The 18,661-nt window shown below is 45.3% G+C and overlaps 1 protein-coding gene across 3 annotated transcripts in view; it reads left to right on the forward strand.

The window, feature by feature from the left end:
* The window catches only part of CSNK1G1 (casein kinase 1 gamma 1), a 113,059-nt gene that overhangs the window by 69,060 nt on the left and 25,338 nt on the right, over positions 1 to 18,661 (forward strand). For all 3 annotated transcript variants that reach the window (XM_086757707.1, XM_086757708.1, XM_086757710.1), the window contains exons 6-7: positions 10,269 to 10,420; positions 17,358 to 17,592. In XM_086757707.1, coding sequence (XP_086613833.1) covers positions 10,269 to 10,420; positions 17,358 to 17,592 — 387 coding nt within the window. The remainder of the gene's footprint in view (positions 1 to 10,268; positions 10,421 to 17,357; positions 17,593 to 18,661) is intronic.

The raw sequence follows: 18,661 nt of genomic DNA on the forward strand, positions 1-18,661 counted from the left end.
ATCAGAAACATCCTAGGCATGCTGAAGGTTTTAAGGTGCTCTCCACCTTAAAGGGAGAAATGTTTGAGCTGTGCCAGGGAGGTTTTGACGCAAGTGAAGTTCTGGTACGTAGGGCAGCCAAGACCAACTGTTAAATGAGTTTGGAGTTTGCATTTCTGAGCTGTGCCCTGCCTGCTATTCAAAACCTCCTTCCCTCTCTAAAAGATAAGCCATGGACTCTGCCCCTGGAGCTGTAACGGATCCAGCTATGCCAGAAGAACTTTTCACCAAGCTCTGCCTTGGATGGAGACTTGCAGTTTTGTAACAATTTTTCTGTCTGAAAGTGGGAGTTTTCCTTCAGAACTCTGCTCCTACCTGCTTGTACTCAGCTATCTTAAGGTGAAACGAAGAGGTGATATCTGAAGGTAGTATAGAATCATAGAATCATAGAATCACATGGTTGGATGGGACCTATAAGATCATCTAGTCCAACCGTCTTCCCACTACCATTGCTGCCACAGCTACTAAACCATATCCTGTAGCTTCTCATCAAGCCGCCTCTTGAACACTGCGAGGGACGGCGACTCCACCACCTCCCTGGGCAGACCATTCCAGTGCCTGACCACTCTTTGGGAGAAAAAGTTTTTCCTCACGTCCAATCTAAACCTCCTCTGGTACAACTTGTGGCCATTTCTCTGGACACGTTCCAGGGCTTCAATGTCTTTCTTGTAGTGAGGGGCCCAAAACTGAACACAGTACTCTAGGTGCAGCCTCACCAGTGCCGAATACAGGGGGATGATTACCTCCCTGCTCCTGCTGGCCACACTATTTCTAATGCAGCCCAGGATGCTGTTGGCCCTCTTGGCCACCTGGGCACACTGTCGGCTCATGTTCAGCTGAGCATCACCCAACACCCCCGGGTCCCTTTCCTCTTCACAGTTCTCCAGCCACTCAGCTCCAAGCCTATAGCGCTGCATGGGGTTATTGTGGCCAAAGTGCAGGACCCGACACTTGGCCTTGTTGAACCTTATTCAGCATCTCTGAACTTCTGTTTTGCAGGACGTTCTCCTGTAATAGGGGATGGGAGGTTTTCCTTCAGGCTGGAGGGACCATGTGGGTAACATGTTCCTGCCAATCTCTTTACTTGTTATGGAAAGCTTACACATGTTTGACTCTCAGCATCCATCACTTACTAGTTTGATGCTATTGGAGGAGCAAATGTCCGTCTCTTGGCTTTTTAATCGATCCTCCTGTTGGGTATGCAGTGACACTAAAGCAGCTTTGATGGCAGCACAAAGCATTCCTGCTATCAAACTGCCCTCCCAGTAGGACCAGCATGAGTGTTTGTGGGGCTGAGCTGCACCCACGGCTTTGCAAGCAAGTTTCGGCACAGCTAGGGGATGGCACGTAGGGTTGTGCTGCCAGAAATGCCACCCAGATTGTCCCGCCATGGTCTGACGTGCAGAAACTGTCCAGCTTCACCTACCTGAGCATCATCTCACTCCCGAGCACCCAACGCAGGGGCTGCTACCCTTGTGTCTGATGCCGTTGTCTGCTTTATCTGGCTAAGTTGGACCAGTCTGATCTGTCATCCAAGACCTGCATGCCGTTGGATCAACGACGAATACCGCCTCTATGTGTCAGTTTTGCCTTACGTCGCTGTGCCGTCCTGGCTGGAATGACTCCTGGTCATTGCAGAGAGATTTGGGTTGCAGCTGAGGTGGAATTCAAGCTGTCTAATTCCCTCTGCATTACTATCACAGCGGTTTCACCCTGTTTTGCAGCTGGCCAGCACACCACAAGCTTAAAGTATCGCTTAACTCGTGTATAGATTTTTGGCATGGGGATGGGGAGGAAGTAGAGAGCCGGTAAGAGCTCTGCTTCCAGCCAACAGTCTCCAATGGAGATGAGCTGATGAAGGGCAGGGGCCACCTGGGACTTGGTGTGATCAAATCAAAATGTTTCTCTGGAGAGCAGAGGAGCGATTCAGCAGAAGTCTTTTATTATTGCTGCTTTCTTAGCATTTTTCGTCTGCCAGGAAGTAGCCTCTTCCTTGGCAGTGCTTCTGGAGTTAAATTTGTGTGCTGCTGAGCATTCTCTTGCAACTGAGAAGTTCTGCTGGTTTTTCTTAAGCTTCCTGTAGATTATACCTGTAATGTAATTAAGATGCGTAACTTGTTCTCAAAGGTAAAAAATGCAATCACAGAGCGTACCCGTAGCCATCTCAGCTTGTCTGTTACCTGGTTAAAATGAAGAATGCTGCTTAATTCCTTTCAGCAGACGGAGCTGACCCAATGCAAGAATTACACAGCCAAGGAAAAGTGAATGTGAAACAATTTCTCTTTGGTATTAACCACCAGAACCGAGATGAAATGTGAATTCAGTCTCCTAAACTTGCCAAAAAAGCAATTTATTGTGTTGTGCTTTATTCTTTTGTCTTTGTCAAGAATTGAAACACTTTCACTTGACTGTAGTTTACCCACTACAGCTAAAAAAACTGCCTGTAAATGGGTGTTTCTGGATAAAGTTCTCAGATTTTGAAAGTCTTCCTGCAGCTTAGCCTTTCCAGATAGGGCTGATTCTCCTGCCAGTCTTTTTTTATTTTTATGAATACAAATGTGAACGTCCTCCTGGAACCCTCTCTGGAATGACTTCTTTCTGTATGTGAGAAGTTGTTAATAGAGTCAAGCTGTGATATCAGCAAACCAGCTTCTACAACTCAAGGAAAACGAAATGCCACCCCATTTTAATAACACAACAATCGTAAAAATTGTTTTTCTGCAACTGAAGTAAAAATCAAATCGTTTGGATTTTTACCAGCAGCAAGAACAAATATGTTCTTCCTTCTGTCCTTCCCATGTCTGTTTTTCTTCTGTTCCTTTTCCCATACCTTTTTTTTTTTTTTTTGTAGATTCAAATACTAACAAGCTACTCAAAACACAGCAAGGATTCAGTACATCCTGCATATCCTGAGAAGATGCACAAAATATGCTGGGTTTCTGGAGTGAAGCTGGACTCTTGGAGTCTGTGTGGAAGCCACGCTTTACTTGCAAACACATCAGAGATGAGAGTAGCTGTGTCTGCTCATGGTTTGTACACAACTGTTGTACGGTTGTGTGCTGAGTGTCATCTCTTTCCTTTAAAAACTCAGCTTGCTCTGCGGTCATCGAGGGAGAAAGTATTGATCCAACTTGTGACATTCTCCCTTGCGTTATTTCCAAGTACCTCTTGAGTTTAGAGAGTGATTGAGCTGTTGCCACATCCAAGGGCAGGGGAGCACCTTGCTCTGCCTCTCCCCTCTCTCAGCAGCTGCTCTGTAGGCTTCTGGCCCGCTGACGGGCTCTTTGCCGCAACTAAGTGGAAAGTCCTGCTGCAGCTACTCGTGCTGGGCAGTGATGCTAGAACATTTAGCATTTGCTAGAAGGGAGATGATTCATTGCCCAGCTGAGGCAGGAAAAAGATGTTGTGAAAAGCTGGCAGCAGAGAGGCGAATGTCTGGCAGCAGTTGGAGCAAACGGAGCAGGAGGATGTTTAGAGGGAGCGTGAATAAGAGGAGCTCATAATGACTCTATAAAAGGGCTGCTGAGATACCGTCTGGAGTAGGGTGAGCAGTTATGGAGGAGATATCCAGAATAAATGGGGCTGGGAGCAGAGAAAGCCAGCACAAAGGCCAGTCAGGGTTTGAGGAGGTGTTTTATTTAGTGGCTACTGTGGCAACCCTCTCCGTTGCTTTCCTTGCTGGGCTTTGGGCAAGAGACAGGAGCAGCTGGGACCGGTTCTTGCTAAGCAATGCTCTGCTGAGTGCCCCTTCTCCCAGAGGAGCCAAAGTCAATGGTGACCCAGCTGCCTCCCAGGCAGCATCACAGAGGAGGAGGCAGGAGACAGTGGCATGCTGCCAGATGCTCTGAACAGGTCCAGTTGCTCTTCACCTTGATCAGATGAGTGAGAACACTAAAGGTAAATCATGGGCTCTGAAACCAGAGTATCAAAGCTTAGGAGAGCCAGGAAATTATCCAGGACGTTTACAGGCATAAGGTGGGCTGAAAACACTCGTGGTTCCCCAGCAGGTTGGTCATCTCTGATCTCCGTCAGAGTGGTGGGAAGGGAGCTGCCGCAGCGCCTACCATTCTCCAGCTGCAGGCACTGCTGAGTCACAGCAGTGCTCTAGCCCCACTTGTGTACGTTGATGTTTTTGTGTGTGTGTTGGATGAGCTTACTATTTCTAGGTTGTTTCCCTAATCTGATGCTAGTTCAAGGTTTGTGGTCTTGGAACGATTGGCAAGATTGAGGTGGATCCTGTGTCATCCCGTCTTCTTCCACCTGCAGCACAGCTGAAAGTGAGTTGGTGCTAGAGTCAGAAATTGCATTTTCTGCTGATTTTCCTTTGCATTTCAACTCTTTGGTGTTTTCTTATAACAAACAAGAGAAAATATTCTCGATCACCCACAATCTCTGTCCTTCCCCGAACTCCTCCAGTTACAGTTGAAGGTGAAGGGCTGCACTGAAAGCCTTTTGCAGTCCTGCTTTGAAATAAGACATCTCTGGAACATATGCAGTCAAATATTTCAAAGACCTTTAGGCTAACTTTATTCCAAGTAACAAGCCTATCTTAACTTTTCTGCCCTCCTTCTGTTTTTGAAGCAGATTCTTCAGAAACCTGAAGGTCAGAACGAGCCTTGGTAGTAGTTCCAGCTCGTAGATGTAATCTGTTAGCCAGTGTATTCAGGTAGATTTAAACCTGCTATCATGAGGCGTGTTTTAAGAGCTTAAAAGATGAGATCTTGGCCCAGTCGACATTGATAGCAAAGCTTCTGTTTCAGCCAGGATTTTATTCTGATTTGAAAATTAAGAGAAGGGTAGATCCTCATTAGTGTAATCAGCTTAAATGGGTTGACTACTCTAAAGCAATTTGTTTTAATTTGTTTGGAACATGTTTAATTTTAGCTATAGATATTCAGCTCTCACACAGTTTCTATTTATGCTGTTTGTCATGTAATTTTGTGTTCTGTCATTTGTAAAAATAAACTTTCTGCTCTGAATGAGAATTTCGTGACAATATACATCCCATTCATCTGTGCTGCTTTAAAATCTCGCAGAACTTTTTGTGCACTAATGCTGCTGTCGTGTCTCCACGTTAATTTCTATGAAGAATAGTTCATGCTGTTCACATAGAGTGGGTTCCTGCATCGAGCATCAGTCGTTTGCTTGTCACTGGGTTGCTCCTCCCTTCCCTCCACCTTCAGGTATCTAATTTGGGGTTCCTCAGAAGTGTCTCCCTCTGCGATAGATCTCGGCTTTGAAGCCTATGTGAAGAGAGGTTATGAAATTCTTCTGTAATTCTTCTTAAAATTGAAGACGTCAGCTCCTCTTTGTTTGGCCACACCACATCTAAGAGCAGTGGAAACCAGTTTCCTATGGGAGAAAAAAAAATGGTGATTCAGAAGCTACCAGTATCGTTCGGTTTTCACAGGTTGCAGTTGTCTCCTGGTGAGGGGACTTGGCTTTTGTGCCTCCGCTGGTGTAGATGCCACATGTAGCTTCCTGCACTTGCTACCTCATCTGTTCTTGGGTGTATTTTGGGCTCTTGCACGAGGTTTATTCATAGCCTCTCATGATGCTCATATACAGAGCATCAGTGCATATTCTGTGCTGCAGCAGATGGTTTCCGCTTTCCATGCCTTTCACGTGGGATGGATGTGGCAAAATCGGATTTCCCTTGGGCATAACCTTTGATTGGCGTCTCTCAGCCAGTCACCATTTCATAGCCAGTCCTGGAAGTGGCTTTGGACTGTCTGTACAACTTGTATGTCTGATGTCTGGACTAATGTGGCTTGTTAGAGTACCCTGGATGTCTGACGAGTTATTAGGGCCGTTAGTCATGCTGTAAAGCATGTGGCAGCAAGACAGCACTAGTTGAATCAGCCAGGATGCTTGAACTGGAGATGGAAATTTGCTGAAAGGTGTAGTTCCCTGATGTTAATCCAGCTCAAAGGAAACTTTCTCCAAGAGCAGTGGTCCCGCTCTTCGTTACTGTTCCTGTTCTTGCATTCAAGCTCAAGCAAACACCAAGCCTTTTTTGGGGTTGATCCAACTTATTCCACGGCCACGTGAGCACAGGGAGGTGGTGGGACGGGTGAGGGTGGGACAGTCCCTTTTGGTGGCAGCCCGCAGGAGCAGTTAGAGTTTCAGCATCTCAGGAAACCCAAGGCCGGAGCTGCGTGGCTGCTTGGGAGCACAGTGGAAGCAAAGTCTGAGTTTCCGGCTTTGATATCTGCATTTGTTCTCATTCCAGCCACAATGCTTTAATCTCTGAAATGCTATCCTAGGTTTTCGCTGTGGTCAGCTTGAATTTTTTCCAAGACATCGCACTGCTGAAATAGCGGATTTTGCCTGTAGATTCCAGTGCAATGATTAGTCTGTATTTATTGGGGTGATAAACTTCCCATGAGAGCAAGGGTGGAGTGGGGCCTTTTACATACAGTCAAGCCACATCACTCAGCAGCAAGACTGAAGCTGTTAAGCAAATTCAGATGATTTCTGCTTGCAGCAGCCTCCACTGTAATAGGCTTCTTTTTCTCTAAAGGAGAACCTGCACGTGTCGTGCCTAGATTTCGCGTCTTAACATGTTGATTGTGTTTAATACCATGGAGAAATTCCTTGGTTAGATGTTATTTTGTACATTAATTACATTAAACTGATCATGGTTTACATTTCAAGTGTTGAGTTGTACCTTTGAATCTTCAAGAGGAGATCTTGAGGCTTTTGCCTGTGGCTTCTCGTCCTGCACTCTTTGAATCCGGAACTGCTCGTCTAGGACAGATTGCTTCATAGCACCATGGCTTCATTTGACCTTTTCAGTCCTCTGCCAACACAATTGCTCGCCATTAAAAACCTCAAGTTCGACTTCCCAGACAAAAGATACTTTTTCCTCAATCAATTTTTTTCGTTGGCAACGTCCTTCTTAAGTATTTACAGATCTATTGCTGATATTTGTGAAGTTCCTGTGGTTCACCACGGCAAAGGACTCGGTGGGACAACGTTGCTTGTTGCTGAAATAGAGCTAAGCTACATCCTGAATTATGCAGATGGGCTGAGATTAAATAAAATTTTATGCAGATTTTCTTAGGCTGCCCCTTTTTACTGTTCATAAGAAGAATGGGTCCAAAGATGCTTGTGTCTCAAGTTTGGAGAGAAGCACCCTGAAATCATCTAGCCTCATCTCTCTTCTTGGGTCCTGCAGGCAACAGGCACCCTTTAACATTACATCAAGCTTACCACTTCTCTTTCAAGCTTCACCCTTTCCTAAAAGGACACTAATGTTGACTTGTGTTTGACTGAGCTGAGGGTGCATTACCCCTTGTTCCTTGTGACTTTATTTCAGTAACTAGTGTGGAGCTGAAGAGCCCTGGCTTGGGCTGGGAGGCTCCACAGGGCTTGTCAGACATCCTCCTTTGGGTCCAGGATGTGTGAGTGGTGCAGCCTGGGTATGAAAACTAGATAAATGTTACAGCATTTTTATTCTAGCTTACGCTCTTGACTGCAGAGCTGGCAGCATTGCTGCTGAAAACCCTCAGAGAGAAATCAAACCCTAAAAATATGCCTGAAACTATTAATGTCTTCTGTAGGCTGGCTCTTAGGATGCTTTTTTTAATGTTCTTCACTACTGCTTCACCTTGCAGGGGCTCCCGCCTACAGCAGAGCCTTCCTGAAGCTCAAAGCTGAGAAGGATACTCCAGGCTCATGGGGTGCTCGTAAGGCTTTGAGTGGGTAAAGCTAACTCGAGGGGCTAGCACCCCAGAGAGATAAATAGTTGCGTTGCTTCCTTCCCTACATGAAATCCCCATCTTTTCAGTTCTGCTGCAGTTTATCTTCCTGGCTCTTGCATCCCATAGGAATTCAATTTTAATTGCAGTGCTCTCTCTTTACCAAGTAAGGCTGTAAATTTACTCCTTTGCCCTTGCTCTGAGTATGGGATTCCTCACCTTCCTTAAGAGCCTTTCTGCAATTTTATTCTCCCGTATTCCTTAATTAGCACACTCCTAACCCAAGTGGTTTCGTTCCTGATTTGCACTTTTCAAGATTGTTATTCTGATGTAGAAAGTGTGGTAGAAGTACTCACTGTGTGTGTATATTGAATTTATAATGGTCTCAGTTTTAAACTTCTTTTATTATTCTTTAAAAAGTAGAGATGATCATCTTGGTATTAGGGGTAACGTAGGTAAGTCCTCATCAGGTTTCACTGAAATCTCGATGGCTTGCCGTGGGTTACTTCAAGAGCTATTGCAATTATTCAAGCCTTCAGCACTAAGCTGATGGCATTAAATTGTCATTTGTGTTGGTTTGGGGATATTTGAAAATGTTTTGGAGCTGCCTGAATCACATCCCATCATTGTTCAGCTTTCTGAATTGCTTCTGCATCAAACTAACCTGTTTTCTTAGAGGACTTTATTGCTGTTAATGCTTCCTAAAATGTGGAGCTCTGTTAGGAGCAGTAGCCTCCCAAGGCCAGGTTGGGTAAATGTTTTACATAGGACATAAAACTCCAGTTAGACTGGGAATTCCTGCAACACTGTAATGTCTCGTTAATGCATCCTGATGACTGATACCTGATATGATTCCCCAAGCATATGAGTTAATGAGATTAAAACCATCCTGCGGTAATCTTTGTCAAGCTGCATTTTGTTCTTTTTGAGTAATATATGGGAGCATGAGTTCTGTAATACTTAAGCTTTAGTAATCCCAGTGCTGCATTTATTGTATTGTTGGCAAGTTGATGAGTTCTGGCGGGCAGATTAACGAGGCTCTCTTAAATCTGTAGTAGGACTTAAAGTTATTATGTTGCTGACACACTCCAGCCTTAGTGCATCCCTGTGTTACTGCGTTGACCCTCGTTGGGCTAGGCTGCCTGAGCACACCACGGAGCAGACACAAAACCATGCAGTTACACACAGTTTAATTCTGGAGTCTGGTAATTATTGAGGTTTTTGCTACCTTTAATATTGATCTGTTTTGTAAATACAAGTGTGTGTATGCGTTTAGTTAAAACATGCTGTAAAATTTGTAATCAGTATGCTTTCAGGTCCTATGCTAAATAATTTACGGACCTCTATGTGACTTTGTAAAAAGGGCTGCGTATGTAGCAGTGCTTCCTGTGCTGAGCCTTTGCACTGAATAGCGCGACGTCGTATCTGTGTGTGTTCAAGCAAAGATGTTGTTTTGACATAGGACAAAACCCCGTATTCCAAAACAAACCCCTTTCTGTTGTGTTTTGGAACTACTTAGGAGATGTAGACTGGGAACATTTTTTTTAAAAAAAGTGTTGCACAGCTTGATGCGGTTGCTGGGGTGCTGAGTGCCTGTGCAAGATGCTGATTAGAAGAATTTACAGTTAGCCCTGCACTGAATTCCCCCCTGCACGGGCTGCTCTGATTTTTCTTTTTTACTAAAAGAGAATTCAAGGAGCACTGTGCAGCTCAGCGACTGAAGACACCGAGGCTGGTTTTTTCCCTTTTTCTTCTGGAGCCTTTCAGAAAGTTAATCCACGCAAAAAGCCACTGTCAGCTGCGTATAAACATGGCATACTCGTGCGAGAAATCCGTTGCTTCCTTAGGTGGGAAGGGTCAGCTCTGGCTCCTGACAGTTGAGTGTGGAGAGTTTTGAGTGCAACTTAGCAAAACAGTTTGCACATATGCTTAATGACTATGATTGCATATTTTTACATGATAACGGATCAAAAATTTAAATCTCTGCTCCTTTTTATAGGAATTTTTTTTTTCTCTTTCTTGTGAGTATAATAAGTGTAAACTTTGTGTAAGATTGTGCTGAAAAATGATGACTATATCTTATCTTGGTTGAAAAAGCAGCCCTTTTTTGGACATGCCTCATTTTCTGCAAGGGGTATAATCTTCCTAACTGCTCAGGCAAGTGCCAGCCCTTGTTTGGGGTTGTATTCTGCCTGATGTTTAGTGCAACGTAGGGAACTCTGTGTCTTGTTCCATGAAATCCAAGCACTTACACTGCCAAAGCTAGATGCTTTCATGTGGTTGTGTTATTGCTTTGAAATCCATTTGTCTATTCAAGGGTGTAGCTGAGCAAAGCCTGTGCTGATTTGGCCTTCAGTTCATGCACAGTGCGTGCTAAAACTTATTTGCTTGCTGGGCTAGATCAAACAGAAGGGACAACTTGAGAAACAGAAATAAAGGCTCTGCCCAGCAAAAGATTCACAGCCAGGAGGAAGGGTATTAATGTGGTCCTGTTGACTAATTTCAGTTCTTTTCGTATTCTTCCAGCTGAAGGGCTTCCCCAGGTGTATTACTTCGGACCGTGTGGAAAGTACAACGCCATGGTACTAGAGCTGCTTGGTCCTAGTTTGGAAGATTTATTTGACCTCTGTGATAGGACGTTCACTTTGAAGACGGTATTAATGATAGCCATCCAGCTGGTGAGTAACAGCAGGCAGGGCTCTGCCCGGCAGCCTCCGCAATGCCAACGTGTGTTTGTGTCAGTCCTGGGTTAGCTGAAGGATGGGGCTGGGTCAGCATGAGTTTCAGGGGTGTCTTGGTTTGAGAGAGAATCTCCTTCCATCATTGAATCACAGAATGGTTTGGGTTGGAAGGGATTTTAAAAGATCTAGTGCAGGTACATTTTTCACTATATCAGGTTGCTCAAAGCCCCATCCCACCTGACCTTGAACACTTCCAGTCATGGGGCATCCACAACTTCTCTGGACACCTGTTCCAGTGCGTCACCACCCTCATCATGAAGAATTTCTGTCCAATCTAAACCTACCCTCTTTCAGTTTAACAATGTTACTCCATATCTTGTCCCTACAGACCTTGGTAAAAAGCCTCTCTTCAATCTTTCTTATAAAAGAAAGTTTCTTGCGTTTGAGAAAAACTCTTGCTTATGAAGGGAAGGTCAAATTATGCTTATGATAAAACTTGTTCCTTGTGTAGCAGAACCAGTGAAGCTGGATTCCTATGGACTTGCATCCTGTGTCTCTTACACATGCCTACCTCAGTATCTACTCCAGCTCCCTCTCTCTGTTTGGACATCCCCCAGAACATCTCATTTCTTACCCACTCCCTGAGACTTGGAGAGCACAACACCTTCCTCTTACGAGTTTTACTGGTTTGGTGATAACGGACTGCTCATAGCCTGAAACCTGAGGTCTCCTTAGCCAAGATGCCAGCATTCGAGGTCTTTGCCTTGGTTAAATTTGGTCAAAACTGGAAAGGAATAGATCTAAGGGCAGCATCACAGAGCCTCTAATTTGCCTCTAAAGAAAAAGAAATCAAGCTGAAAGTGGCAGCTTGGATTTGTGTTTGTGTTAGAAGTGGACGATGTGAAAACTGAATGTACTAAATGTGGTGAGTGGACTTCCACGAGTGGGTACGACCAACCAATTACCATTTCAGTTTAGTTTTCTGATTTTCAGCCTCTGGTCTGCACGTGCCCAAGTGGCACAGCAGAAGTGTGACTGTGTAGTCGTATTAACAGATCTGTGGAGAAACGTTGAAGGAAAGAGAAATGGTAAGGAAGTGAGGAACACAGTCCTTTCTAAATAAACTGAGGTTTGTCACAGCAGAATCTCAAATGGAAAATTGAGGTCACAGATGCAGAAGTTCGAGTAGCGCCTGCCTGTCATCAGATGGCAAAGCCTTGGATATAGCTTCTATTACCTTTTGGTCGTAAAGATGTAAAATGTAAAGATGTAAATTTATTCCTGTGAGACTGCTGTGGAAATCAAGTTTGTCACAGCTGTGTCCATCTGCCTTTTGCCAAGCCCTAGAGTTGCAGATTAGCTCTGTACTTGGATGATCTTCACTGGCATCGTCTGCTGATCTTGTGATCTCAGCTGGCCTGCTAACTCGTTTAGGCACTGGTACTGGTTTGGGAAGCAGATGCTTAGAGTGATACAGGGGGATGCCAAAAGTAGTCACAAATGGAGGAGTTGATGTTCTCCAAAAGGAGCAAGCCGTGCTGCTCCTTTTTCCATGGGGAGATGTTTTTCCTGTTTCTCAGGAAAATTACATGAGCTTGGATCCTAGGCATTTAAGGAGACAGATAGAGCATCTTCAGGTGTGCCCCGTCTCCTTCCCTGTGAGGTTTCCTGGGAGGAGGGCTCAGCTGGCGCTCAGAGACATGTTTTCTGAAGGGGCTGGTACTTACTGCTTGACTGGGATGAAAAGCCTTCACTACAGCCACAAGGCTTTGGGGGAAATTGTCTTGGATTTATCTTAGTTCCTACACTAAATCATTGCAGTCCCTGTGTCACATTCCAGTGTGGGAGACACATCAGAAAAGGAAAGATGAACTGTCAAATACAGTGGGTTTGCCTCCACAAATCATGTTTTGCTCTTGCTTTTGACCAGCCAAGCCTGCTTAAGCTGCTGTAATTCTAACCATAGCACGAGGAGAAGTAAGACTTCATTGCCAGAATCTAGTGCACAGCATGAGCAGTGTTTCTCTCCTCTGATGCTTGACCATGCCTGCTAACAAAGCCTAATATCTAAGGAGTCTTCCAAAAATGTGAATGGCTCAGCACCACCCAGACAGCAGAGAGGAGCACCCTGCCCTGATGTAGCGAGTGAAGGACAGCTCAGCACATTGCAGAAAACTGCTACTCTGGTTGAGTTCTCACCAAAATGTCACCAATTATATTTTTTTTTTAGGCCCAGGAAAACCACCCAAAGGTAAAGCAATATTACTCTGCAGCATGGGGCGCGGGGAGCTCCCAGGAGATGACACCGATGCTGGGAGTCACCTTTGTGCTGCCTCTCCTGTATTGGGGCTTGATCCTCTCCAGAGCGGGAGGAAAGAATCATCTGCCAAGGATTTCTTTGCACTTGTTGAAGCAGCAACACTGGCAGCTGGGGTGCCCTGAGCTAGTGGGATGTTACGTGTCCACTCCTTTGTCCCCTAGATCTTTCTCCCCTCACTTGTATGTAATGATGTCCACGTCTCTAGGAGCATCCAGTCCCTCCTCTGCTGTTTGTGTAGCTCTTTGCCCTTGCCTGCTGCAGGCTCAGCCGGATAGCAGCCAGTTGCTGCCTTCAAGGTCCTATTTAGCTGCCTTCTCCCCCCTCTTCCTCGTTAAGCCTGACCGCTACTGCAGCACATCTCTGGCACATCTACATGTGTGCTGTGTGCTAAAACTAAGCAGGAACTTTGGAGGCGATGTGGTGGCTCTTTATCTCCTTTTTTGTGTGTGTCTGGTGGTCAATTTGTAACTGGAAGCATCCCAAAAAGATGTTTTTCAGTAAGCATACGTGCTTGGCTGATCTTAGCTTGAGAGGTAGCAAGTTCTTAGGCCTGGGTTGGACCATTTAACTTTACAGATGTTAGGAGAAAGAGAAGCCCTCTAGGAGAAACAAATGTATTGTCATTATTTAAGGAGTGTTGCTTGTGATTGTGGGAGAATTTAAACATGATTTTATGTCACAAAGACTCTCCTGGCTGAGGGAGATAGAGACTGGATGGACCTTCAAGGAAAAAGGTCCGGAACCCGGAAGGTTCTGCCTCGGAAGGGGATGAGCCACGCAGCCCTCAGGTTTGTCACCAGGATGGCATGTTCTTCTGGTAAGGGTGTGTTGTGTTCAGAGCTGTGGCAGCAGCTTACCAAACACAGCATGAGTCGAATCAGAAGCGCTCTTACTCTAATGCGCAGTTTCATACCTCTTGGTGAAAACCTGCATTGAAGAAACCCTCTGATTTTCCTTTCCTGGTGGAAGTTTTCCAGCTCTGTTACTCCTGTAACTTGTGCGTCTCTGATGCTTCGTGTTGCTTTCCTAGGAGCATCAAACTGGAACTGCTTCCTGCATCCTCCCTGTGCAGCTGAATAGATTGAGTGGTTGACGTTTCTGAACGAAGCAAAGCTTGGCAATTAAAAACGTGTTCACTAACGTGAGTCCCTAAAGCCCATAACTCACCTTAGAGCTTTGCAGAGCTGATTTGGTGTTCGGACTGGGGGAGAATGCTTTGTATTCTGGCTTTCACTCTTGGCCAAGTCCAACATGTGCAATGCTCATTGACAACTCAGTTTTGTCAGGATTAAATGTTATTTTCACCCCTGTTTTAAGTGCTTGCTGTCAGAGACAAGGCCTGTTGTGTCAGGCACTGTGCAAAGTCTTCAGGCTGCAATCTGAATCAAGTCATGGTGAAGATTTTTACTTGTGACCATCAAAATCATCTTGCATAGGAGACACCAAAAGAGCATTTAAACAGGAGAAATTTTTAATCTCAGCTGATCTGATCTATATTCAAGCAGATGATATGTGGAAGAAGGGCTCAGATTTATCAGGAGGGTCTAGAGATGGGATTGCCAGTGAGATGACGTCTGCAAGAGTTACCTTTTTTGGGAAAGAGGATTTGTTACGCTTGCTTCCTTGACAGGAGAAAGAAAAATAAATGGGTTTCTTTGGCATCTGATTAAATGTCACAAATATCCTCTCATTTCTGAGCTGCAGCGGAGGGGTCTTGTTGTGTGCCAGGGCATGCTCTCCCAGGGGTTTCTTTGACATCCAAAATGGAGATTTGTGGCTCTGAAGATGGACTCGGCTGGCCGTGGCCATGGAAATCCTGCTTTAGTTCACAACCAGAGTCTCCCATCCACCCCTAGTGTTCCTGTGCCCTGTGATAAAATGCTGCAGTTTGTTCTTATTACTGTTAAATAACAGAGCAGATGTGACTGCTTCCCAGTCACTGTTTTTCCAGTGCAAAAGCAATTCCAACAGTTAGTCCCAGCTCCTTGCAGTGGTTTCTCTGTCCATGACATGGACGTGCCCAGACATTACAGCCTGTAGTTCAAACACAAAAGGAGTGGGCACCGTGTGTCTGCATCCAGCGCGTGTCTGGAGTGGGAACTCCACTCCTCCTTTTCTTCAGCTCTGCGACGGGTCTCAGTTGGGCTGAGGTTACGCTGCCTGGAAGGGTGATGCAGCACAGATAGTCACTGGCTTCTCATCACTAGCAGCCACAAGCGGGGTGAGTGTTTTGTCAGGGTGAATAAAGCGTGGAGGCTACACCGTGAAACATCTTTCTAATTTGGAGAGCATCTTTCAGCCATCGCTGGCTGTGTGCAGCTCTCCGGCAGCACATCATGAAGCATCCAGGCAGGTGGAAGTAAAGAAAAAGGAATATGAAACACCCAACGGCATCTCTGTGTGTGCGGTGGAAGCAAAAAATGGCAGGTAAATAAGTATCTTCTAGTGCTGCTGGAGTGTATCAGTTCATCTGGCATCTCAGCTCTCCAGGTTGTTGTTCTGGCGCGTGTGACTTGCTGTGAGGTTTTAAGGAACAAAAAAAATTCTTGTGTAAGCTTGTGTAATCGCTGTTGGCCATTTCAATAACTGAGCTTCTCTGGTAGCAGAGACAAACCAAATGAGCCAGTCGGGCTCTATTTGAAAGCTCGTCATGTATAGAGAGGCAAGGAAATGCTTTGTTCCAGTTTTAAGAGTTGCATCTTCATTTGAATTGCCTCCCGACATACCTTTTTGTCTTCCACCCTGCTGCTGTGTCCTGTAGGTGATTCAAAGCGTGAAGGATGGCTGAAGTGCAGAGCATCTGCTCTGTTCTGCATCATCCTATAATTGATTAGAAATAATGGCTGTTAGCCGTGAAACCCATTTTCTCAGCACATTGAAATAAATCACTACTTAGAGGGGAGGGGAGTGGCTACATGTGCTGTTACCTTCTTTGAAGAGCCTTTGAGCAAGTCCTTTTTCAGTCACCTGCAGTCAATCTTTCCCTGTCTACTGCCCTCTCTGTACAGCACTTTTTATTTTATAAGGAGTGCTGCCCCCTCCTGCCTGTTACTTCTTTCTAAGTGGTGGAAATGCAGCAAGTTTTCCTTAAAAATAAGGTATCTGATAAACCTCTGGGAGCAGGATGGAGCAATCGCACGCATGTGGAGCTTTCAGCCAAGTGTGGATCCAAGATCTGTAAAGAGAGAGAGATGTGGGTTCACCAGCTGAGAACTGGATTCAGTGCGAGAAACCAAAGACCAGTCAGGGTCTATCAGCCCAACAGCGCTCACATTTGAGGCAAGTAGGGTGGTTGGAGGGACTGACAGGGGGTTAACTGCTGCCTGGACAGCTGTTCAGCTGTGGGAAAAGCTGGTTCAGTGATCCAGAGCTCCAGCCTGCCCAACGGAGGAGGTGCGGAGCTGTCCTGCCAGTATCGACCCAGTGCCTAACCACTCAGGAACCAGTGACTCACTGGAGGGAGTTCCCTAGGAGGTAACCTGATGGTGGCTCTCACCTTCGATGTTCCCCATGAGGTCCACCACAACGATGTGGCAGTGGCCTCTACAGACTGATGCTCGTTTGTGCAAAATTTGGAGTTTGTGAGAGCTTTGTGATGGTTTTATAGTGTCACAAGCCTGCATGCAGATGGGTAGATGGCCTTTCCAAAGAAGCATCTTGCTTTAAAAAGCTGCCATGCATGCAGGGCTGCCATGGACCTAAACAGCCATAGGTGGGAATTGACATGTTTTCTTTTAAAAGCTATTTTAAAAAAATTTTGAAGTACTAACTTAAATGAAATTGTGAATTACTTCCAATTGGAATAATCTAATGAGTTAGGAACCTGAAGGAGAACTGCTTGCTGACCTATTCAAACTTCACCTGCAATATATTTAATTTCCAAAGCAATATTAATTATGACCATCTGAATAAGGTGCGTTGTTAGAGGGGAAATGGCCCTCCATCACATTGGAGGTGGGGTTCCTGCCCTTTTACCTTCCCTTCTCAGTCATGCTGCCTGGACAGAGTTACTCAAAAGCTGAAAAATATTCCAGCTATTCCTAGTTGACAACTGATGAGATTAATTATTTTTAGTCAGCGCTGAGGATCATAAGGCTTCTGCCTGCCCAAAAATCCCCCTCCATGAAGAATCTGGCACGTCTAAGACAACATATGGGTTGAGGGAGGAAGGTGGTAAGACACAGAGCAACAAGGGAAGGCTGTGGGCAAGGGAAGAGTTCTTGGTAACCAGTTCAGTATGTTTAAAATCGATACAAAAAGGCTGCTGCAATTCCCAGTGGCATCCTTCCAAGAGCGATGTCCCAGTGGTACGTTTCAGAAACAGCCTTAGCAATTTCTGTAGCAATAAAGTCAGCGAGCACAGTACAGTCGTCGCATAAAGGAGTATATGACAAATTCCTCTTCCAGCTCTGCATTGGAGGACGTGACCCAGCTCCTATTGTAACTTACTCAGTTCGCTCCATCTGTTGTTTCACTTCTCATAGAGTAGCTGAAATCTGAGATAGCACCGAGCAGCGGCTTGGTGATGGGCTAACAAAACCTTGCTGCCTCGTTAGCCAGGACAGCACAGTAGCTGATCTGCTCGCAAATAACTTTCACTTCGTCATTTTGCAGATATCTCGAATGGAGTACGTGCATTCGAAGAACCTCATCTACCGAGATGTCAAGCCAGAAAACTTCCTCATTGGCCGGCAAGGCAACAAGAAAGAGCACGTCATTCATATCATAGACTTTGGACTGGCAAAGGAGTACATTGACCCGGAAACCAAAAAACACATACCTTACAGGGAACACAAGAGCTTAACTGGAACAGCGAGATACATGTCCATCAACACTCATCTTGGCAAAGGTCTGTGTGATTGGTGGGAGCTTGCCATGCAGAGTCCTGTAGGCTTCCAACGGTGGCTTGGCTTACGGCTTTCTCATACCCTTTGAGCTATTTGTAAACCGCTCAATGCCATGGTGCTGTTTACAGTTGTGAGGTGCTTTTTTTTCCCCTTTTGAGAAATTGAGACAGTTGAGATGTTGGAAGCCTCATAATTATATTTTTAATTAGGAACTGAATAACTAGTAGCAACTATGCACTGATAAAAGGCACGTAGGCAGGGAGTAATTGCCACACTAAATGGTGACCAAATAGATTTTCATAGCACAGCTCTGTACTGGTACCTTCCAGTTTCAGGTGTTAGAGTTGGCTGTTCCCTGACCTAATGATTGCTTGGAAAAAATTAATGATTTAACTAATTTTAAACCTGGCTTTCATCTCCTCTCCTTACTGCCTTCTTTCATACCAGAAGATTACATTTCTGTGGCTGAAAGGCAAAAAAAAACCTTATTAAATGTTTTTATTCACTTAAACTTGTACAAGTAGTAAGATAATGGAATATTCTTTGAGTAGCCTCTCAGCTGTGAGATTAAGGCATCGCTGGCTTTTGCGTCTCTTGGAGAGCTCGCTCTCTTTGGGACTAAGGAAGGATGAGCCCAACTTCTAGTTTTGGAAAACCTGGTGAAGAGTCAGGAAGGGCTAGAGGAATAAGAATCCACAGTGGGAGCAGGCTCGGGAATTGCTGGTGCCGGGAATGCACTCTGTGAGTGAATGTGGAAAGAAGATCCACTTGCATTGGAAGTACACTACGTTTGTTCTTTAGGACTCTTTTCCCTGCAGGTTTTGCAGCTCACACTACAGCTCCTGTGGGGGAAGAGATGGTTCTGGGCCGATGTATCTGAGGAAGGAAACGCTGGGTACCAGCTGTGTAGGGGCCTGTCTCTGCCCAGAAGGGATTCATGGGGCTGATGCTTTGCTGGTGAGGCCAGCCTAGGCGGAGTCAGTCCCTTCACATTTCAGGACCAAGCGAAATACAGGAGTCTGATTGCAATTTTTCTGAAAGACAAGTACACTCAACCATCTTCCCGAGAAG

This window comes from Chlamydotis macqueenii, chromosome 12, assembly GCF_036417535.1.
Source record: "Chlamydotis macqueenii isolate bChlMac1 chromosome 12, bChlMac1.mat, whole genome shotgun sequence".
Classification (NCBI taxonomy): domain Eukaryota; kingdom Metazoa; phylum Chordata; class Aves; order Otidiformes; family Otididae; genus Chlamydotis; species Chlamydotis macqueenii.